General features: G+C 61.5%; 1 protein-coding gene across 7 annotated transcripts; it reads right to left on the minus strand.

Moving 5' to 3' along the window:
* Window positions 1–14: 14 nt before the first annotated feature.
* On the minus strand, window positions 15–21217 carry LTBP3 (latent transforming growth factor beta binding protein 3). Of its 7 annotated transcripts, XM_073352005.1 has the most exons (28): window positions 20471–21216; window positions 16297–16629; window positions 15721–15956; window positions 15127–15232; window positions 13032–13124; window positions 12068–12190; window positions 11543–11701; window positions 10631–10816; window positions 9973–9989; window positions 9638–9722; window positions 9377–9472; window positions 8878–9003; window positions 8136–8267; window positions 7650–7778; window positions 7069–7188; window positions 6611–6733; window positions 6208–6330; window positions 5294–5413; window positions 4567–4695; window positions 4300–4467; window positions 3870–3953; window positions 3305–3433; window positions 2735–2872; window positions 2132–2272; window positions 1594–1755; window positions 1107–1187; window positions 741–872; window positions 15–451 (listed from the first exon to the last, which is right to left on the minus strand). In XM_073352005.1, exons 1-28 carry the CDS (start codon window positions 20727–20729, stop codon window positions 297–299), a joined length of 3885 nt encoding a protein of 1294 aa, XP_073208106.1. In that variant the 5' UTR covers window positions 20730–21216; the 3' UTR covers window positions 15–296. The 7 variants fall into 7 exon arrangements, 6 of the variants coding, with proteins under 6 accessions (XP_073208106.1, XP_073208109.1, XP_073208110.1 ...); XM_073352008.1 differs by lacking the exon at window positions 741–872 and having other exon boundaries at window positions 20471–21217; XM_073352009.1 differs by lacking the exon at window positions 2132–2272.
* Between the last annotated feature and the right edge of the window lie 985 nt (window positions 21218–22202).

A 22202-nucleotide genomic window follows, 5' to 3' on the forward strand; every position in this document is an offset into this window, starting at 1 on the left:
CACAAACACCTAGCCCAGGATCCACTTCCACAGTTTAATTAATTCATTAGCTTCTTTCTCGTTATTTACAGGGTTGTTGGCTTTTGTATACCTGGTTCCTACAGAAATGAGTGCAAATAATGCAGCCCTAAGATAATGCTAATAAAAAAATCTTGCAGAGGGAGGAAAACCCAATAAAATGCCCCATTTTTAGCAATTAAAAAATATTACGTTCCCCCCAAACAGGATCTGAACCCTTAGCGACAGAGTCTCTCTCTTGTGTCAGCTGGCAGCGCCCCCGGTGGGTGACAAGAGGGCTATCGGCGACGCTGGGGGATGCACATGCCCCCATGGTGGCGGGATCGGACAAAGCCTGGCTTGCAGGCACAGCGGTATGAGCCATTGGTGTTGATGCAGCGCTCGTTCTTGCACAGCAGGCCTCGCTGGTTCAGCTCCCGGCATTCGTCGATGTCTGTGGGTAGGGAGAGGGAGGGAAGGGGTTAATGGAGTGGCTGTGGTGCGTGAGTATGGGTCTTGAACCTGCATCCCCCAACAGACCAGGCACGGAGAGACAGCTAGCAGCACTGTTTGCGAAAGGTGAAGAGGGAAGAGAACCCAGGAGTCCCGGCTCCCAACCCCACCCCTGCTCTAATCCACTAGACCAGACCCCCGTCCCAGGACAGTACTCAGGAGTCCTAGTGGTGTGGGCAGCACATCCCTTTGCAGTGCATGCTAATTCACGGGAGGCTTGGCACTCTTACCCAGGCAGCGGACGCGGGTGGTGTCTAGCTGGAAGCCAGCAGGGCATTCGCAAACTGCACCGTGGTAGGTCCGGACACAGCGGCCATTCAGGCAGTGACATTCATCTGAATCCTCCTCTGAGGTGTCATCCTCTTGGGGGGGGTGTACAAAGGCGGGGGGACACAGATAAGACGATGGGAATGGCAGGGAACCCATTCCCATGCAGCTGAAATTGAGGGAGGGGGCATGTGGAAGAGTGATCCCTTGTCTGGCACAAAGATGCAGCTAACTCTGAGGTGGGGTGTGGGTGGCTGTTCATACAGGAACCCCTTGGCCTGCAATGAGATGCAGCCACCTCTGGGGCTGTGTATAGAAGGATCACTAACCTTTGCGGGACTTGCCCAGGAACAAGGGGCTGAGATCCCAGAAGGAGTTGCTCTCGCTCTGAGATGGCTGACACTGCTGTCCTGCAAGGAACCATAACAACCAGCCTGGGACACATAGCCAGTGAATCACATCCCATCAGATCCTGCCCAGTGCAAACAGAGCTAGAGCCTCGAAAGGGGAAAGGCCCTGTACCCCCCTCCCCGCTTCCCTTAACCAGCCAGAGCCCCCAGAGGGGAAAGACCCTATAGCCCACTCCCTGCCCCCCTGAGCCAGCCAGTCCCCCGCACTGTGGGGCCAGACAGGAGCCAGCAACCTCCAGAGGAGAAAGGCTCCATACCCTACTCCCCGTCCCCTTGAGCCAGCCAGAGCCCACAGAGGGGAAAGGCCCCGTACCCCACTCCCCATCCCCCAAACCAGCCAGTCCCCCAACCCTGGGACCAGACTGGAGCCAGCACCCCCAGAGGGCAGGCTAGGCATGCATGCTACCTGGGCTGCGGGGGGGGCACGCACGGCACTGGAAGCCCCAGCCTTTGCCGTACCGACAGCAGCATTCCTCGTAGGTCAGGTGGTAGCCGTTGAGCGGGGAGGCGCACATGCTGTCCTCCCCCCGGTGCTGCCAGCAGATGTCGCGCCGGTCAGCCGCCCGGTCTGCCAGGGCAGAGAGAGGGGGGGGGAGCCCACGGCACCATCTCAGCCAGCGCCCGCAGGAGACAGTCCCACAGGACCTGGCATGCTGGACAGGCCCTTGTGCACACCACCACAGTCACTGCACATCTAGGCAGGTGCACACTCACACATGGGCACCGGCAACTCCAGGGGCACACTCACAATCTTCGTAACCACCACGGTCACAATCAGTGATGTGCTCACACTCATACCGGCTCACAATCAGGGACACGCTCACCCTCACAATCACTCATTCACACTCGCCCCCCTGCTCACGCACAGAGTCAGGTTCACAATCCCAAGCCCCCCGCAGTCTCCTGGGCCTGTGAAGTAGCAGTCAGCCCTGCATGCCCCTCACCTGCCTGCATGTCGGGGAGCTGGCACTCCTTGCCACTGGGATCCAGCATCCAGGGCAGGCTGCACTCACAGTAGAAGGAGCCCAGTGTGTTGATGCAACGCCCGTGCCGGCAGGCTCCGGGGTCCCGGCACTCATCCACATCTGCAGGGCCAGGGCACAGTCACAGGGCATCAGGGGCTTGACAGGGTTGCCATGGCATAGGGGACTAGCAGGGATCGCCATGGCACCACCAGACTGATGAGGGTTGCTATGGCATCGGGGCCAGCCAGGGTCAACATGGTAACACTGCACCTGATGAGGTCTCCATGGCACCAGGGGCCAGTAGGAGTCACCATAGGCTCTAATGTCACAGGCTCAGTGGGTTGTCATGGCACCAAGGACCCCAAACTGGTCATCATGACACCAAGGACCAGCAAGGGGCATCTTTGCTCGCACGTCCTCACCCCACCAATGTGCCCCCCAACCGGGCGGGAGAGAAGCTCAGTCCCCAGCATCCCACCTTCAAAGGGGCCAGGAGGAGGTAGGGCTGTGATGGGGCTGCCCACCTGGCCAGGGCCAAGACTCAGAGCCAGTGAGCTTGTGTCATGTGTGAAGGGGACTCACCGATCTCACTGGGTGCCAGGCACTTCTTGTGGGTGGGGTTGTAGACGGCAGGGGCGGGGCAGGTGCACACATAGGCCCCCCGCGTGTTCTCGCACAGCCCGTTCACGCAGTTCGACTCGTCCAGGCACTCATCCACATCTGGGGGGAAGGGGCATAGCTCAGAGCCCAGCCCCTCCTTTCGGCACCCCTCCTGGCTGCCTGGCCCCACCCCAATCACAGCCAGCGCCCCCTGGAGGGGAAGGCCTGTGTCTCATTCCCCCACCCCCTTCAGCCAGCCAGTCTCCCAGCCAAGGCCAGATCACAGAACCGCCCCTTTTAGGGTATACATCCTGTGTCCCATTCCCCATTCACCCCCCTAAGCCAGCCAGCCCCCCTGCCAAGGCCAGATCACAGCCAGCGCGCCCTAGAGGGGAAGGCCCATGTCCCATTCCCCACTCTGCAAGCCAGTGAGACCCCCCACCAAGGCCAGATCACAGCAGCGCCCCCTAGAGGGGCATCCCTGTCTGTCCCCCCCACAGTTCTAGACCAGGATATCTGCCCGACTGGGCTGATGCCACTCGCCCTCCTCACCCACACACTCGAGCAGGTTGCCATCATAGTAGAAGCCTTGCTTGCAGTAGCACTCGTAGCCCGGCTGCGTGTTGACACACTTCCCCTCCTTGCAGATCTCCTCCCTGAACAGGCTGCACTCGTCAATGTCTGCAAGGAGCCCGGAGTGGGGAAGGGGGGCTGTTTACACAGGGATCCCTCACCCAGCACTGAGATGCAGTTGGCTCTGGGGTGGGGTGTGGTGACTGTTTATACAGGGATCCCTCGCCCAGCGCTGAGATGCAGCTGCCTCTGGGCTGGGGTGTGGGGGCTGTTTATACAGGGATCCCTCACCCAGCGCTGAGATACAGCCAACTCTGGGGTGCGGTATAGGGGTTGTTTATATAGGGATCCCTTGGCTGGCATTGAGATGCAGCTGCCCCTGGGGTGGAGTGTGGAGGGCTGTAATGGCTAGGTAGGAGGGTTGCAGGGTTGGAAACCCTGTGACTCATGGTGGGGGGCAGGGGAAGGTGTAACCTTGGCTCCTAATCCCCCAGCCCTCGAGTGCAGGTGCCAAGCAGATCAGGGCATGGGCCCTGGCACTCACCCCTGTGGGCGGGGATGCCATAGTTCAGGATGTTGTCATCCAGGATGAATCCTTTCCCGTCGGGGCAGAGGGAGTGGAACTCAGCTGCAGGGGAGAGAGGTGACATGCACACTGGGGAAGAGGGATTAATGTCTAGACCAGGTATTCCCTCTCCCTGCCCCATGAATCAGACCTTTGGCCCATCCAGACTGGAATCCCCGCTCCCTGCCCCCACATCAGACCAACGGGCCCATCCTGTCCGGTATCCCCCCACTCCCTCCATGGGTAATGCTTTCCTGACCCCCCCAGTTGGATTCTAGTAGTTGCCTTGGAGCCTGGGGGTTAGATGTTCACAGTCACACCATGTCCAGTAGCAGCTAGTTCCTCGGTTCGTTGGTGGCAGTGGGAATGGGGGAGGGTGGCATGGAGGAGGGGGTAGGCTGTGTCCCACCTGAGTTGGGCACAGGACAGGGGTAGATCTCACAGTGGTCACCCCAGCCAGCCCCCAGTGAGCAGCAGCACTCCTGGCGGGTGATGTTGGTGGCCAGGACGCTGTCACAGAAGACGGTGTCATCGAAGTTCAGGTAGCATTCCTTCTTGTTGTTGGGGGGCTCCAGATCTGGGGGGCAGAGGGTAAATCAATCCCACAGTGCCCCACTCTGGTGCCATATCAGAGCTAGTGTCCCCCAGAGGGGAAGGCCCCGCATCCCACTCTCACCCTCACAGCTGTGTTGATCCTCAGATGGGGTGTATCCCTCATCGCACACGCACATGTAGGAGCCATCCACGTTCTCGCACGCCCCGTGGGGCAGGCACAAGCTGGGGTCCAGTGCACACTCATCGATATCTGGGGGGAGACCAGTGGGAGATAGAGGCAGGCGGTGTGCAATGGCACACTTGCTGCACAACCATACCTGTTCCCACTCACAGATACACACTCATCCACGCCACACACCTGTGCCCCGTGTGTGTCACCCTACAGTACACAAACTCACACTCACAGACAATCACACCCAGTTATACGCACACACACACACAGAAGCTTGTACTCATTCCTTTTCCAGTGTGGCACGCTCACTTAGACACACATGCATGGGCCCTTGCAGGGCTTTGTGCAGCTCCACACATTCTGTCCCTCACACACACCCTGGTGTTGGCTCTTACTCCTGGCAGGCCCAGTTTGCAGCCTATCAGGCTCACACTTGGGCACGAGGCGTTCCTGAAGCCGAGAGTTTCGTGTGCCTTCATACCCCGCCATGCCCAGACTTTACTACCTGCCCCCCGTATGCCATGTCCTTGTGTCGCCACACGCAGCGGCTCACACTTGGTGCAACACACTGCCCTCACTGTGTCACACTACCGTGTGAGGAACGCCAGACTCCTGACACGCCGGGCCCACGCACACCCAGATGCTCAACTTCTCTGCACCCCACCCGGCACCTCACCTTGGCACCTCCTGCCGTTCACCAGCTTGTACCCAGCACGGCAGAGGCAGCGGTAGGAGCCCACAGAATTGACACACTCGCCCCCGATGCAGGCAGCCGGGAAGTCACACTCGTTTATGTCTGCAACATGGAGAGCCGCAGGGTGAGGGGGCCACTCCCAGCCCCCACCCTACGCGTCTGTCCATCCTGCTCCCCCTCGCCCCCCCCCGCAGACATGGCCACCTAGCCTGGCCCTCTTACCCAGCCCCACCTGGACCTGGCCACCCAGCCCCCTTCCCCCCCTTGGCTGCCTGGCTCAGTCCCCTCCCCAGCCCCCCCGCAGACATGGATGCCCAGCCCCCTCGCCCAGCCCCCACCACATGGCCACCCAGCCCCGCCCCATCACACAGTCACCCCCCCCACACACACACACACAGCCACCCAGCCCAGCCCCCTCAATACAGCCACCCAGCCCAGCCCCCTCACTAAGCCACAAGGCCACCCAGCCCAGCCCCCAAACCCAGCCCTCCCCCTGACATGGCCACCCAGCCCCTTCCCAACCCCCCCCACAAGGCCACCCAGCCCGACCCCTTCCCCCAGCCCCCCTGAACATGGCCACCCAGCCAGACACCATCACCTAGCCCCCCCCAGACATAACCACCCAGCCCCCTCCCAATGCCACCCCCTTGACATGGCCACCCAGCCTGAGTCTCTCACAGCTCCCATGTCCACAGCCCCGCCTCCCAGCCCCTTCACACAACTGCTCTATTCCCACAGGCAGCCCCTGCCCCCCCCACAACCCGCTCACCCCCCCACTGAGCCCCACCGCACACAGGCAGCTCCCTGGCCCAGATTCCTCACCCTGAGCCCTACATGCCCCCCCAACCACCAGCTCAGCCCCCTGCACCCTTCCACCCCATGGCCCAGCCCCTCACCTTCGCAGCGTGGCCTGTCCTTCACCGAGTGGAAGCCCGCTGGGCACTGGCACTTAAAGGAGCCCAGGGTGTTGACACAGACCCCGTTGGGGCAAAGCCCCCCATCCTCACACTCATTCACATCTGCAGGGAGAGAGAGCAGGGAACTGGGAGTCAGAATCCTGGCTTCTATCCTCCGATCTGGGAGGGCAGGGGGTGCAGTGGTTCGAGAAGGGGGCTCTGGGAGGGGAGAGGGTGCAGTGGTTAAAGCAGGGGGACTCTGGGAGGTCAGGGGGTGCAATTGTTAGAGCAGGGGACTCTGGGAGGGGAGTGGGATGCAGTAGTTAGGGCAGGGGGCTCGGGGAGGGGAGGGGTTGCAGTGGTTAGAGCAGCGGGGCTCTGGGAGGACAGGGAATCTAGTTACCCAGGCAGCTCCGGGCATTGGGTGCGGGTGCAAATCCCTCCCCACAGGTGCAGCGGAAGGAGCCGGGCAGGTTCTCACACCAGCCGTGTTTGCACGGAGTCTCATCAGAGCACTCATCCACATCTGGGGGGGACACAGACGCTGAACCTCAACCCTGTCCCCCACGCAACTTTTGGCCTGCAACCCACTCCCCTGCAGCCAAGTTTGGTTGGGGCCGAACGTCCCTCAGCCCATTGTGGGCTGCACAGGCCACCTCCCACCACAGGGGCATGAGAGTCTCACCCTAGATACTGCACCAACCCCAGCACTAGGGGGCGGGGGGGTTTACTGGGTTGGAGCCGGGGGCTGGGAGTCGGGACTCCTGGGTTCTATGCCCAGCTCTGGGAGTTGGGTGGGACCTAGTGGGTTAGAGCGGGGGCTGGGAGGCAGGACTCCTGGGTCCTGTGGCCAGCGCTTACCATAGCAAATCCCATGCTGGCCCCGGAAGCCCGGTGGGCAGGGGCTGCATTTGTAGGTACCCAGCCGGTTCTCACACTTCCCGTCGGGGCAGATGCCGGTGTCCAGGCACTCATCAATGTCTGCAGGGAGAGAGAAAAGGTGAAGGGTAAGGTGCCTTTGTGGGAGCCCCATGAGGGGCAGTGCACAGGGCAGGGCCCTTGAGGACTCAGCGAGTCCTCTGGCAAGTGGGGAGTTGGTTTGTTATTGTAGGGTCTCTGACAGTTCTACCTGACAGGTTATTGTGAGAAGGATTGCTCAGGGGCACTGTCTTCTTGTTCTGAGGTCTGTGCAAGCTCTGGGCCTGGACATTGGTTTGTTATTGTAGGGTCTCACTCAGTAACTCTGGGGCTGTGTGCACCTGTTTGTTCTTGTAGGGTCTTTGGAAATTTCAGGCTTTCACTACTGCTCAGGCTGTGCGCACCCGCTTGTTATGATCGAGTCTCTCAGGGCAATTGGTATGTTATTGTAGGGTCTCTGTCTCCCAGGCTGTTGGGGGTCTCCCCTCCCCCTCCCTCTCCACCCCAACCCGGCCAGCCCTTACCTTCACAGAGGGGCTGGCGGGAAGGCTTGAGACGGTAGCCAGGATGGCATTCACACTTGTAGTGCCCAGGGTAGTTGACACAGGCTCCCCCGTCCCCACAGATGTGGGGCTTGGAGCACTCGTCAATGTCTGCCAGAGAGGTGGGCGTGAACAGGGCAGAGGAGCGGGGACAGGACTTTACCGATCACTCCTTCCCCCCAAACCCCTTCCCAACCTCCATGCCCCCTTCCCATCCCGAGCCCCCCTTCCCCAGCCCTCCTTCTCATCCCCCTCTCCCCTTCCCCCAGCCCCCCTTTCCCCAGCCTTCCTTCCCATACCCCAGCCCTCCTTTCCCCATGCCTCCTTCCCATTCCCCAGCCCTCCTTCCCATCCCCCATGTCCCAGCACATCCCCAGCTCACCATGCGTGCCCTGTTTCCCACAGCTCCCAGCAGCCCCTCCTCCAGCCCTGCTGTTCCCCCCCAGCTCCTGCCCCCTGGGTGCTCACCCACGCAGGAGCGCACGCCCTTGTGCACCTTCAGCTGGTACCCCCGGTTGCAGTGGCAGTTGTAGGAGCCGCCCGTGTTCATGCAGACGCCCTTGCCGATGCCGCAAGGCTCCGCCTCACACTCGTTCACGTCTGTGGCAGGCGGGGGGCGGGAGGGAGAAAGCATGACTGACCCCCGCCATGCCGGGATGCAGGCCTGTCATAGCCCTGGCCACATGCGTATGTTGGAGGGGTCACAGGTTTGCATGTGTACTTGCACACGTGTTGCAGGCCTAGCTACCAGCATGCGCAAGCGGGGTGGGTGTCTCAGACTTCCACAGGCTGACGTGCGGGTGTGTCGCACACCTATCGTAGAGCTGTGTGGGCGTGTCACATATCTTTTGTACATGTGTGGGTGTGTCACACAGCTGTTTTACAGATGTGCAGGCGTGCCAGACTTTTGTGCAGCCATGCAGGCGTGTTGCACTCCTGCTGTGCAGCTGTGTGGGCGTGTCACACACTTGCTGTGCAGACACACGTGTGTTGCACCCTTGCATATAGGCTAGTTGGGGGGCGTCACAGACCTGTGTATGCAGGCATACCCAAGGGTCACTCCGTCATACAGATGCATGTGCCCCTCCAGGGTGCTGACACCTCCGTGAATGCAGTGGAGTGGGTGTCACGTGCCCCCAGACAGCCATGCACATGCGTGTCCCTCTGCATGTGTCGCACACCCACAAAGAAGGGCGAGGCAGCGTGTTACCTGTGCAGAACCTGCGCTGGGTGTGCCAGCGGTAACCCGGGTAGCAGATGCAGGTGTAGCCCGACAAACTCATGACGCACTCTCCATGGCCACAGATATTGCGGTTCAGCTTGCACTCATCAGTCTCTGCAGGGACAGACAGACGCAGCCCAGGAAGGGGGATCAGGATGAATAGCTCACACACAGGAGCCAGGAAATCTGTTTCTCATAGACCCCCAGGAGAGCCAGGAGTTCCCCCACCCCTAAGGCTGCTGCGATAGCAGCTCACAGGGACCACACTGCATCGGGCCAGGGGTGTTCAGGAGACATCACCAGCCCGGAAAGGACTTTGGGGACCCCCCTGAAAACGTGCACATCACTGGGGAATGTTTGGGGTTCACCCCTGATAATTAAGGGGGCCCCAGTAGGGAAGTTTGGTCCATAAATGTGAAGTTTTTCCCAAAGGGGAGGAGGGAGTTCGCTGGCGCGCAGCCCCCCACCCCTGCCATGAGGCTCTCACCTGTCACCTGCGTGGGTGCGATCTCCACGGCGCTACGTGTGTATTGGTCCGGCAGCACCTTCTGCACCATGGCAGTCGTGGGACGGGCCACCACCTCTGGGACCCAATGGAGACAGAACAGGGTTAGCAGTGCTGCGAGCTTCCCCGCAGCAGTGCACAGCTGGGGGCTCCAGCGCTGCGAGCTTCCCCGCAGCAGAGCCCAGCCAGGGACTCCAGTGCTGCGAGCTTCCCCACAGCAGTGCCCTTTCTTCCATCACTCACCAGGGTAGCGGGCGCCCAGGGTGGCTGCACTGGCATAGAACTGGTCCACTGACTGCTCCTCTGAGTTGGTCCGATATGCCGGTAGCTGGAGGGGGAGTGATTAAACAGTGGGGGCACCTGCTTCGCTCCACTACCCAGACAGGTGCCCTATTCCTCCCTCTGCTTCACTTCATTCCTCCCCCTCTCTCGTTCTTTCATTCATTCCTCTCCTCCCTCCTTTTCACCCGCCACCCTCCAGGGCTCCCTTTCCCACTCCCTCCATCCTCCCTCCACTCCCGCATCACCCCTCCGCTGCTCCTCCGCTGCACGCCTGCTGCTCCGGGGGCCCTACTCACCATGGCCGTGGTGACAGCTGCAAGAGACAAACACAGGGCCCGGGGTCAGATCCTGTCATGCCAGTCTGAGAATGTGAGGTTCACCTCTGAGAGCGGGGGGTCTGCTCTGAGAGCAGGGTCCCCCGGCTCTGGGATTCTGGGGTTCTTAGATAACAGGGTGTACCCCTGAAAACTGGGGTTTGCCCTTAGAGAATTTGGGGTAACAGCTCTGACAACATGGGGTTTGCACCCTGAGATGTGGGGGTTTGCCAACAAAGAAGGGAGTAACAGCTCTGAGAAAGTGGGATTCACCCTTAGTGAATTTGGGGTGCTCCAGAGAACATGGGCTTTGCCACAGGGGAATGTGGGGGACATCTCTGTGAGAACATGGGATTCACTGTTGGTGAATGTGGGCTTGTCCCTCGGAGGATGTAGGGAGCTCCAAATTTTCTCTCTGTGAACCCTACATTCTCAGACAGGGTTTCACAATGGGAGAATTTGGGGTACAGCCTGTGATAATATTGGGGTTCACCACAGGGCAATGTGGGGTACAGCCCCTGCTATTACTGGGGTTCACTAGGGGAAAATTTAGGGAACCCCCATGTCCTGGTGAGCAGAGCGACAGTGGCACCTCTCTGGCCCCCATGCCCAGTCCAGCCTCCTCCCCGGGGTCTCTGACCTTCGGACTCCTGAGAGTCCCCCTCGAGGGGCGGCAGGCTGGGCAGTTCACGCTGCTGCTGCAGGTCTGTGGTGCCGTCGGGGTGGATGTGCAGGGTGAAGTCGCTCTCCCCCTGGATGGTCAGGGTCTGGTGGGATGTCAGGATGTGGTAGCCCTTCCCTGCTGGGCAAATCTCCTTGAAGGCAGCTGCCAGATGGGAGAGGAGACAGGTTAACACTGGTGCTGCGAGCTTCACCGTGGCAGTGTCCCCAGCCGGTGATTCCAGGGCTGCGAGCTTCCCTGTGGCAGCGCCCCCAGCTGGTGCCTCCAGGACTGCGAGCTTCCCTGTGGCAGTGCGCCCAGCCAGTGACTCCAGCACTGCAAGCTTCCCTGTGGCAGTGCGCCCAGCCAGTGACTCCAGCACTGCAAGCTTCCCTGTGGCAGTGCGCCCAGCCAGTGACTCCAGCACTGCAAGCTTCCCTGTGGCAGTGCCCCAGCCAGGGTCTACAGCACTGCAAGCTTCCCCGTGGCAGTGCCCCAGCCAGTGACTCCAGCACTGCAAGCTTCCCTGTGGCAGTGCGCCCAGCCAGTGACTCCAGCACTGCAAGCTTCCCTGTGGCAGTGCTCCAGCCAGTGACTCCAGCACTGCAAGCTTCCCTGTGGCAGTGCGCCCAGCCAGTGACTCCAGCACTGCAAGCTTCCCTGTGGCAGTGCGCCCAGCCAGTGACTCCAGCACTGCAAGCTTCCCTGTGGCAGTGCCCCAGCCAGGGTCTATAGCACTGCGAGCTTCCCCGTAGCAGTGCCCCAGCCGGTGACTCCAGCGCTGCTAGCTTCCCCGTGGCAGTGCCCCAGCCAGGGTCTACAGCACTGCGAGCTTCCCCGTGGCAGTGCTGTGGCAGATACTCCATCCTGGCCCAGTTTGCAGTTCCTTACCTGCGCCATCAGCCGGGCAGCGCTCGCAGCGGGCCCCCCAGGCCTTGCCAACGCTGCAGCAGCACATCTGGCGGGTCAGCTTAGTGGGCAGTGGGTGCTGACACTGGAGCTCCGGGCTCACCAGCCGGAAACACAGGCTCTTCTCCCCCGACTTCTCCGCTGCAGCCCCGGGAGAGGCAGGGTCAGTGCCGCTCCGAGCCCCTCCCCCGCCCCCAGCTGGGCACCCCAGAGAGACACTGAGCCCCCATCACCCCCCCAGGAGACAGGGTCAGTGCAGCTCCAAGCCCCTCCCCCGCCCCCAGCTGGGCACCCCAGAGAGACACTGAGCCCCCATCACCTCCCCAGGAGACAGGGTCAGTGCCGCTCCGAGCCCCTCCCCCACCCCCCATCCCCAGCTGGGCACCCCAGAGAGACACTGAACCCCCATCACCCCCCCAGGAGACAGGGTCAGTGCCGCTCCGAGCCTCCTGCCCAACCCTCCCAATCCCCTCAACCCCCCAGCCTGCCCCCGGTCCCCCTACATACGGACACACTGGCTGCGGGATGGGCCCAGCATGTGGCCAGGTTTGCATGCGCAGCGAAAGCTGCCCTGGGTGTTGAGACACTCGCCATTCTGGCACACACCCTGCATGGCACACTCGTTAATGTCTGCACAGGGAGAGAGAGGGATCAGTAACACGACACACAACAACACAACGCACACACAACATGCACACACCCCACAGGGCACACTTGTTAATATCTGCACAGGGAGAGAGAGGGTCAGCAACACAATGACACACAACACAACAACACCCAATACAACATGGACACCCCACAGGGCACACTTGTTAATATCTGCACAGGGAGAGAGAGGGTCAGCAACACAATGACACACAACACAACAACACCCAATACAACATGGACACCCCACAGGGCACACTTGTTAATATCTGCACAGGGAGAGAGAGGGTCAGCAACACAATGACACACAACACAACAACACCCAATACAACATGGACACCCCACAGGGCACACTTGTTAATATCTGCACAGGGAGAGAGAGGGTCAGCAACACAATGACACACAACACAACAACACCCAATACAACATGGACACCCCACAGGGCGCATTTGTTAATGTCTGCACAGAGAGAGAGAGAGGAGTCAGTAACACTAGGACACACCACACAGCACACACACCTCACATGGCACATTCGTTAATGTCTGCACAAGGAGAGAGAGGGGTCAGTAACACTAGGACACACAACACAACACCCCCACAGGGCATACTCATTAATGTCTGCACAGGGAGACGGGTCAGTAACACAAGGACATGTAACACAACAACACAAAGCACACTCCCCACAGGGCACACTTGTTAAAGTGTGTTTGGGGAGAGATGTCTCAGCAGCACACCACAGCCCCACACAGGACCCATTCCCAAGGACACAACACACACACAGAAGCAGGTCTTCAGTCCCCCCACCCAGAGAGTGCCCACCGGGTACCCTGGCAGTGCGTGCTGTTCAGTCTCTTGTATCCCTGTGGGCAATCACCCCCATGTTCCCCTCGGATCGGGCCTGTCTTCTGCACCCCCGAGTCTGCAACACATAACAAACCCCAGAGGGGGAATCAGCGGGAGCGAGGACGCAGCATGGTGTACAGGTGAGGGCAGGACTCTTGGGGTCTAGCCCTGGCTCTGGGAAGGGAGCAGGGCCTAGTGGGTTAGAGCAGGGGCAAACTGGCACTCAGGACTCCTGGGTTCTATCCCAGCTCTCCCACTGACCTCAGGCAAGTCCCATTCCCACTCGGTGCCTTTCCTTCCCCTCCTATTTACTTGTCTAGACATTGAGCCCTACAGGGCAGACACTGTCTCTTGTATCTGTGCAGAGCCTGGGGCAGGGCCCTGATCTCAGGTGGGGAGGAGGAGGCTGTGGGGGTCTGCATGGCACCTGGCCAGACATGTCCAAATCTCCAGCTGCGGGGGGGGGGGGGGGGGTCGGGGGGGGGGTCTCCATCACCATTGCAATAGCAGAGACATAGACATCACCCAGCACGGGTGCCAGACGATTGCACAGACGGCGGTTTGGCTCAGGGTCTCTGGCTCCTCGCCCCCCTCAGCAGCGGCCCCACTGGGGGTGGTGCTGGGGGAAGCAGTGATCAGCTAACCAGCGCCTGTGCTGGTCTCACTACCACAGCCAGGCTAGCAGGCGCGGGGGGCGGGGACATGGGACGATGTTCATTCCAGCAGGCGTGTGCAGCCAGGCTGCTCCTGATCCGTCCAAGCTGGGAAACTTTGGGGGGGGGGACAATGGAAAGAAAGACTGAGAAGAAAGAGAAAGAGAGGAGCTGGGGGGACGCTCGGGAAGAGGGGGGCTGTCCCAGTGAGATTCAAAAGGAAACAGAATTCCAAGGGACCATGGGAATTTGTTAACCTGAGGGACTCACCACCACTGGACTGTGCACAGGGCAGGGCTGGGAAAAGGGTGAGACATTATCACAACTCATGCGGGTGGCAGAGGCATTGAGGGACAGGGGGAACAGGGACAGCCCCCCGCCCCCAAGTCACAGCCAGCTACTGACTGATGGGTAAGGAAAAACTGCCCCCAGGGGTAAATTAGCTTAGAATGGCCGGCTGAAAGCTCCCCTCTGCTCCTGCCCCGCTCCCCACAGTGCCCCCTGCTGGGAGAGGCCAGGGCTGGAGTAGCCAGGAGCTCCCTCAGCCAGATCCTGCCCTGCTCCCTGCAGAGCCCCCTGTTGGGAGAAGCCGGGGTGGCAGCACCCATGCACTCCCTCAGGTAACAAACAGTTCAATTTTCCTACCCCACTTGCTCCTCTCACCCCCCCAAGGGGGGGACGACAGCGCTTCCCACGGGGGTGGGTGGGTGGCAGCTGCAGACAGGAAGTTGCCCAGAAGAGCCGGAGTGTGATGAAAGGGAGCAGGTTGGGGGCCTGCCCAGCCGGAGAACAAGGAGCCAGGCCATGAAGCACATTCTTGGCTACCTCTAACACAAACACCCTGCGGCTCACAGATCCCCGGGAGCTGGAAAAGCCATTGAGTGGGAGTGCCAGGAAGGAGGGTAGGTGCGGGGGGAGAGGGAGAAAGGAGGGTTGGAACCTGCCACCTGATCCATCCCCTCCAAATCTTAGCCAGCTGGGCATCCCCCCCCACTGTGGCATCCCCCGCCATGGTGCCCTGGAAGCTCTGGGAGGGACTGGTGGGCACTGCCCAGGCCGCTCCCGGGGCCACATGCTGGAATGTGGCAGCCCAGCCTGGCTACGTAAGGCCCCATCCAGGCTTCCCGTAAACCCTGCGCCAGGCTGGGAGAGGTCGGCGCCAGGCCAGGGGGAGAAGTGGCAGCACCAGCTAAACACCAGCTCTCACAGACCCTCAGTAGGTCAGTCCTGGCTCACCCGCACTGGGCAGCCCCTCTTGGCTAGCTGAAGGGCTGCAGGGCCACTGGCTGGGGGGAGCTCCCAGCTAGTCTGGCCCAGCCTCTCCCAGCAGGGGGCGCTGTGGGGCGCAAGCGGGAGCACAGGCAGGGGGCGAGCTGGGAGGGCTTGTGAGGCTGTACCAGGAAGGGGACCTCAGGCATTACTTACACTGCAGGTGGGGGCATTTGTGGCACTTGTTCTGCCCCCAGGAGGTGCCGATGCTCCCGCAGCAATCCTCCTGCTTGGTCAGGCCTGGCAGAGGGTTGCTCCCACACTGAGAAACAGTGCCCCCCATCGCCAGAGAGAAACACGACAGGCAAGTGAGACCATGACCACCACCTCCCACTGCAGCACAGCGCCCCCTGCTGGCCCCTCCCCGCTCCCTACAGCACAGCACCCCTTGCTGACCTCTCCCCGCTCCCTGCAGCACAGCGCCCCCTGCTGGCCCCTCCCCACTCCCTGCAGCACAGCGCCCCCTGCTGACCTCTCCCCGCTCCCTGCAGCACAGCGCCCCCTGCTGGCCCCTCCCCACTCCCTGCAGCACAGCGCCCCCTGCTGACCTCTCCCCGCTCCCTGCAGCACAGCGCCCCCTGCTGGCCCCTCCCCACTCCCTGCAGCACAGCGCCCCTGCTGACCCCTCACTGCTCCCTGCAGCACAGCACCCCCTGCTGACTTCTCCCTGCTCCCTGCAGCACAGCGCCCCCTGCTGACCTCTCCCCGCTCCCTTCAGCACAGTGCCTCTTGGAGGAGCGGGCAACTCACAGATTGTTTGGGCAGGGTCTCCTGGAAGCAGCGTCCCAGGGGTTTGTGCGTATGGGGCCGGGCATGGGGTGTGGGGGGTTTCTGACCCATGGAGCTCTGGGCCGGGTGCTGGATGAGGTGGTGTTGGGCGCCCGGCCCGGTGCCCTCGGTGCTGATGCTGTCGATGCGGTGGACCTGCACGGAGGCATCAGGCGGGTGGTGGACGCGCACATTCAGCAGAGGGGGGTGGACCTGCACTGGAGGGGGCCCGAGGGGGAGTCAGCACATGGACCGTCCCCTGACACTGACCCCCAGCTTCCCAGGCGAAAACGGCTGGCACTTCCCCTAGATGACAGAGGCCCTGGAGGGACACTGCCCCCCCCATGCCATCAACCCCCTGCTCCATCGCCCCCCTGCCCAATCATTCACCCCCAACAACCCCTGCCCCCATCACCCCCACCCAATCACCTGTCTTCTTCCCCCATCACCCCCTCACTCCAAGTTACGCTGTCACCCCATTTACCCTATCACTCCCTCCCTTGCCCTCCATCCCCATCACACTCCCCAGGTCCCCCTCCCCACTCCCAGCAGCAGTACCTTCGGACGAGTGGTGCCCAGGTCCCAGGGGCACCATGAAGGTGGAGTGGCTGACGGTGGCCTTGGGGCTGTGGCCGGCGGGTGGCTCCCCGGCACCGTGCGCATCGGAGATCACCTGCACGGCGTAGATGGCGTGTTTGCTGGAGCCCATCTCACCTGCTGGGCCCTCAAGGGGCCCCAACGCTGCCGGCTGCAGCAGCTGCTGCCCCCCCTGGGCCTGGGCCTGGCGCCCTGCCGGCACCTGGCAGAAGCGCCCCGTAAACTCGGGGGGGCAGAGGCAGTGGTTACGGGATGTGCACTGCCCGCCATTCATACAGGGCAGTGGGCACACCACTGGGGGGAGAGAGAGGGAGGTTAGACCAGGGACCCCCACCCTGCCCCCACTGCCGCACCGTCTGTGTCTACCCCATGGCCGCCCACCCCCACCCGCCCACAGCCACTCCCTGCCCCCACCCCATCCATCCCATGCTCCCACCCACCCCCTGCTTTCTGCCCCCCACCACATCCACCCCCTGCCCCCCACCCCACCCACCCTCTGCTCCCTGTCCCAACCCCGCCCCATCCACCCCCTGCTCCCTGCCCCCCTTCCCACCCACCCTGCTCCCTGCCCCCACTTCCCACCCACCCTGCTCCCTGCCCCCACCTTGCCCCATCCAACCCCTGCTCCAGGGCACACACAGGGGGAGCTGGCGGGCAAGCCAGGGCACATGTGGCAGGGGAGCCTGCAGGCAAGCCAGGGCACACATGGGGTTGAGCTGGTGGGCAAGCCAGGGCACATGTGGTGGGGACAGCCGGCAGGCAAGCCAGAGCACATGTGGGGGGGGGGAGGAACTGGCGGGCAAGCCAGGGCACATGCAGGGGGGAGCCAGCGGGCAAGCCAGGGCACACATGGCAGGGGGAAAGGGGTGAGCCAGCAGGCAAGCCAGGGTACGCACAAGGTGAAGGGGAAGATGGCCAGAGCACAAGAGGCAAGAACTCTTCCTCTGCGTGAGCCTGTGATCTCAGCCGGGCCTCCAGGGACTAATGTAACACCAATGTGTTAATATCCCTGTTAGTATCAGGGCAGCACCTGGAGGCCCCTGACCAAGATCGGGGCCCAGTGACCTGGGCGCTACCCACACACACCCCCCCGAGAACAGGGCCCAGTGCGCTGGGTGTTGTGTACACATACACGAGATCAGGGCCTGGTGCGCTGGGCGCTGTACACACACACACACACACACAACCGAGATCACGGCCCATGCGCTGGGTGCTGTATACGAACACACACACACAACCGAGATCAGGGCCCGGTGTGCTGAGCACTGTATATACACACACAGACACACGAGATCAGGAACCATTGTGCCAGGCACTGCACAGCCCCATGGTGAGAGAAAGGTCCAGCCCCAAAGATCTTACAGTCTAAATAGACACAGGATGGCAGAGTCACAGGCCTGGAGAGGGGAGGGGCTCACCCGGGGTCACACAGGGTGTCTGTGGCAGAGGCAGGAAAATAAACCAGGTCTCCTGGCCCCAGGGCCTTAACCACAAGCCCTTCCTCCCCAACATCCTTCCCCGCAAACCCACACAGGGTGAAATACCCAGCTGAGGCCATCCAGCCGGGAAGTGACATTCCTCAGGTCACAGAGTGAATCAGAGCTGGGGACAGAGCCCAGGAGCCCTTACTCCCAGCCCCCTGCTCTAGCCACTAGACCCCACTCCCCTCCCAGAGCCAGCAGTCCCAGCAAGCACCACCATCCCTGCTCTGACTCCCAGGCTGAGGCTGGGGTTCCAGCTGTTTTGGTTTATTTCCCTGGCTGGGGAGTTTGCTGGGGCAGCTGAACAGCCGCGGCTCAGGGAAGGGAGTGGTGCGTATATACCCGGTTCCCAGGCCCAGCCAGCTGCCCTGGCTCAAGCCCGGGTGACTCAGTGTTGGAGCAGGGATTATCCAAACATTCAGGACAATAACAAAAGGACAGCTAATGGCTCCTTCGGCAGCCCCATCATCAGAAACACCGACACAGCACACTCAAGGCTTGAGATGTGGCCACCTCTGGGGTGGGGCATGAAGGGCTGTTGATCAGCTACACACCAGGTTAGGACAGGAAGTGAAAGGAAATCGTGGTATCCAGGTGAAAAAGTGCACTGGGGTGGGAGAGGGATTTCAGGGACAGAAAATTGTGGGTCAGGACAGAGGGATTGTGTGGCGGAGCCCAGGGCTCAGATGGCAGGGGGCTGCGAGTCAGGACTGAGGGGCACTGGTGAGCGAAGGGGAGTCACCTGGCGCCTGCTCCAGCCCCCCTCACTTCCAGCAGCGACTCAATTTCATTCCCTCCCAAGTGCAAAGTCAGTAAAGGCCATGGTTTCTGGAGCCCGAGGTATTTTTAGTCTCTTTGTGTCACTGAGACAAAATGGGGGGGGAGGAAGACATGCTGCAGTGGGATCAAGTGAGGGGCACAGGGGAGGCTTGGGGAGAAGGGTGTGTGTGGCTGGAGCACACAGTGGGAGTGGGGCTGGATGGAGGACGGGATGAGGTGCAGGGGTGTGTGGGGGTTAAAGGGAGCGGGCAGGGAAGGGAGGGGTGTTGGGGGGAGGAGTGTGGAGGGAAGGGACGTGTGGGGTGGGCCAGCTGGGAGACAGGGGGAGGGGCTCCCCAAGGGTCTGTGACTGGGTGACTGGAAGGGGTGAGGTCTGGGTCAAACCCACAGTGGGGAGGTAGAACTGGTTCAGCAAGAATCAAAGAGTTTCCCCCCCAAAAAATACCCTCTCCTCCCCCAAATCCTCCAGCGTTCCCGCTGGGCGCAGGTGCTGGGCCCGCCCTGGGCCAGGAGGGGATTTTCCCGGCTGGGTCCAGCCCAACTCTGGATTCAGTTAGCCCCAGAGGTCACTCCACCCCCAACACCACCCCCCCCCGGCCTCCCCAGCAGAAGGATGAAGGGGCACCAGGGATCTTTCCCGCAGCTAGTGGAGGGGGTGACAGGGGGGAGGGCTGGCATGGTGCCTGGTGGGAGGGGCACCAGCATCAGCTGAGGAATGTTACAAACCAGGGAATTCGCAGCCGGAGCTGGGCCAGGCTGCTGTGAGTGCAAAGGAGCGTGCGTGTGAGAGCACGTGTCCGAGTGTGTGCCAGTGTGCAGGGGGGTGAGAGTGTGTGCAGGAATCTACATGAGTGTGTATGGGCAAGCGAGATTGCACGCATGTGAGTGTTTGACTGTGTGAGTGGGTGTATGCAGGTGCATTTGATTGTGTTTGTGTGTGCACATCCATGTGTTAGATTGGGTGTGTTAGCTCACGCCCGCGGTAGATGGTGTGGGTGTGTGCGTATGCATGAGATTGCATGTGTGCAAGTGTTAGATTGGGTGTGTGCGAGTGTGTGTGTGTTAGATTCTTTGCATGTGTGAGTTTTGGATTCCATGTGTGTGAGTGTGTACGCATGTGCATGTTAGACTGGAGGCCGGCTGCCGGAGGTGCAGGCGTCGGATGGGCCCCAGGGGACAGGAGCTGGGACGGGGCCATTCGCTGAGGCGAGATTTTCCTCCAGCCCTGAACTGCTGCTGGAAGAACTGCCAGGGGAAAGGGGGGAGCGAGCGCGCAGCTCAGTGAATACCAAGTGTGCGAGCCTCTGAGTACCAGTTAGTGCGCTGGCAAGTGCCCACGGGAGGAAACGCGCCCACTTGAGCATGACGGTGGCATAACATGCGAGATTTGTGAGTGCACAAGGGGCCCAGCCATGCACCATGTGTGGGTGAGGGGCTGGCGTCAGCATGTGAAAACGGGTATGTGTCAGGGGCACACGCATGTGAAGAGAAGCACGTGACAGGTGGAACGGAGCCGTGTGAGCAGCTCCATGTCCAAACTGCGCCAGGGTGAGTGTGCAAAGGCCTGCGTGCAACCAATGCTGGTGAGACAGGTGTGAGCCACACAGGTGAGTGCAGCCACACAGGCAGAGCCATGCATGCTGGCGCAGAGCGGAAATCCGGGAGACACGTGTTCCAATAGCCCCTCATCCCCCATGCCCCTGATCTGCGCCCAGCACCTCCCTCCGGCCCCAGAGGGGCTCTCCAGTGTGCCCCCTCCTCCAGACAGCTCCCCCATCCCCAGTGCAGCTCAGTCCCCTCCCTGGACAACCAAAGCCCCCAATGCCAACCCCAGCTGTCCCCCCTCCATGCCCCGGCCTGTGCCCCGTGCTCACCCACGCGGAAGCCCGAGCCGGTCAGGGTGTCGGCCGAGTGCCCGTTCTCGCCGATCAGGGTCATGTTGCTGCCCTGCTTGCAGGTGTCCCGGCACTGGCCCTTGAGGCAGGTCCGTTTGCAGACCAGCGGGGCGAAGACCACCTTGAAGCGCTCCCGCGCTACGGCCGCCCGCTCGGAGGCTGCGGGTGCTGCGGGCCGTGCCCCGGGGGCACAGAGCCAGGGCAAGAGGAGCACCCAGAGTGCCAGCCCCCAGGGCATCTTCACATCGTCCCCCAGCCCCGCCCTGGCACCAGCCGCCTGGCAGGCGGTCAGAGGGGGGCGAGGGAGCCCCTGGAGCCAGGAGACAGCAGGAGGCAGCTCCGCCGCCCAGGGACCGCCTCCGCGGCTCCTTCCTCCCCGTTCGGCTGGCCGGGCAGAGGGAAACAAAGAGGGGCGGATGGAGGCAACGGGGGAAGGAGCGGCGAGGAAGGAAGGAGCGAAACCCTCGCTCCCCTCCCCGAGCCCCCCTCGACCACCCCGCCCTCTCTCCGCTGCCTTTTCTCCTCCCTTCGCTCCCCCGGGACAGACAGCGAGGGACGGAGCGACTGACAGACGCGCCCCGCGGGGGCCCCCGCGCCACCGGCCGGCGCCTGGTCTCCTCCCCGCGCGCCGCGGCCGGAGCGAAGGAGAAGGAAGCAAGGGAGAGGCGCCGGGCCGGGATGGCGGAGCGAGACGGGGCGGCTGGCCGGCCGGCTGTTTGTGCCGCGCTCAGCCAATCCCGGGCCGGGGGCAGGAATCTGGGCCGGGGGCCAAGCGCCAGGGCTGGCTCCGGGCAGCAGGGCGGCTCCGAGGGGCTGTCCCCGTCCCGGCCTCCGAGCCCTGCCCAGGACACGGCCACAAGGGGGCGATGGACAGAGGGGGGCAGCGCCCCAATCGGAGCGGCGTGGGCTCTCCGGGGCGGGGGGGAGGAACAGAGAGAGGGGGTGTATGGGGATAGATAGATAGAAGGGGTGTGTGGGGAGGGATGGATAGATAGATAGAGGGGGTGTATGGGGTTAAATAGATGGATAGATAGAGGGGGTGTATGAGGATGGATAGATAGATAGAGGGGGTATATGGGGAGGGAAGGATAGATAGATAGAGGGGGTGTATGGGGAGGGATGGATAGATAGAGGGGGTGTATGAGGATGGACAGATAGAAGGAGTGTATGGGGATAGATAGATTGAGAGAGAGAGAGGGGGGGGGGATGTATAGGGAGAGATGGATAGATAGACAGAGGGGGTGTATGGGGATAGATAGCTAGAAGGGGTGTATGGGGATGGATGGATAGATAGACAAGGGGGTTTATTGGGATAGATAAGTAGATAGATAGATAGATAGATGGGGTGTATGGGGATGGATGGATGGATAGACAGACAGAGGGGGTGTATGGCAATAGATAGATCAGATAGAGGGGGTGTATGGGGATGGATAGACAGATAGAGGGAGTGTATGAGGATGCATAGATAGATAGAAGGGGTGTATGGGGATGGATGGATAGATAGACAGACAGAGGAGGTTTATGGGGATAGATAGAGAGAGAGAGAGAGAGAGAGAGAGAGAGGGAGATAGAAGGGGTATATGAGGACGGATAGATAGATAGATAGAAGAGGTGTATGGCGATGGATGGATAGATAGACAGAGGGGGTGTATGGGGATAGATAACTAGAAGGGGTGTATGGGGATGGATGGATAGGTAGACGGAGGGGGTG

Source organism: Lepidochelys kempii, chromosome 7 (assembly GCF_965140265.1).
Source record: "Lepidochelys kempii isolate rLepKem1 chromosome 7, rLepKem1.hap2, whole genome shotgun sequence".
Taxonomy (NCBI): Eukaryota; Metazoa; Chordata; order Testudines; family Cheloniidae; genus Lepidochelys; species Lepidochelys kempii.

Excerpts from the sequence above, each read along its gene's own strand:
- LTBP3 (XM_073352005.1), bottom strand. The coding sequence starts at position 20,729 with ATGCCCTGGGGGCTGGCACTCTGGGTGCTCCTCTTGCCCTGGCTCTGT. Across the intron at positions 15,957-16,296 it reads TGGGCACCACTCGTCCGAAG|TGCAGGTCCACCCCCCTCTG; the intron begins GTACTGCTGCTG and ends GGCCCCCTCCAG. Across the intron at positions 7,189-7,649 it reads CCGCCAGCCCCTCTGTGAAG|ACATTGATGAGTGCCTGGAC; the intron begins GTAAGGGCTGGC and ends CTCTCCCTGCAG.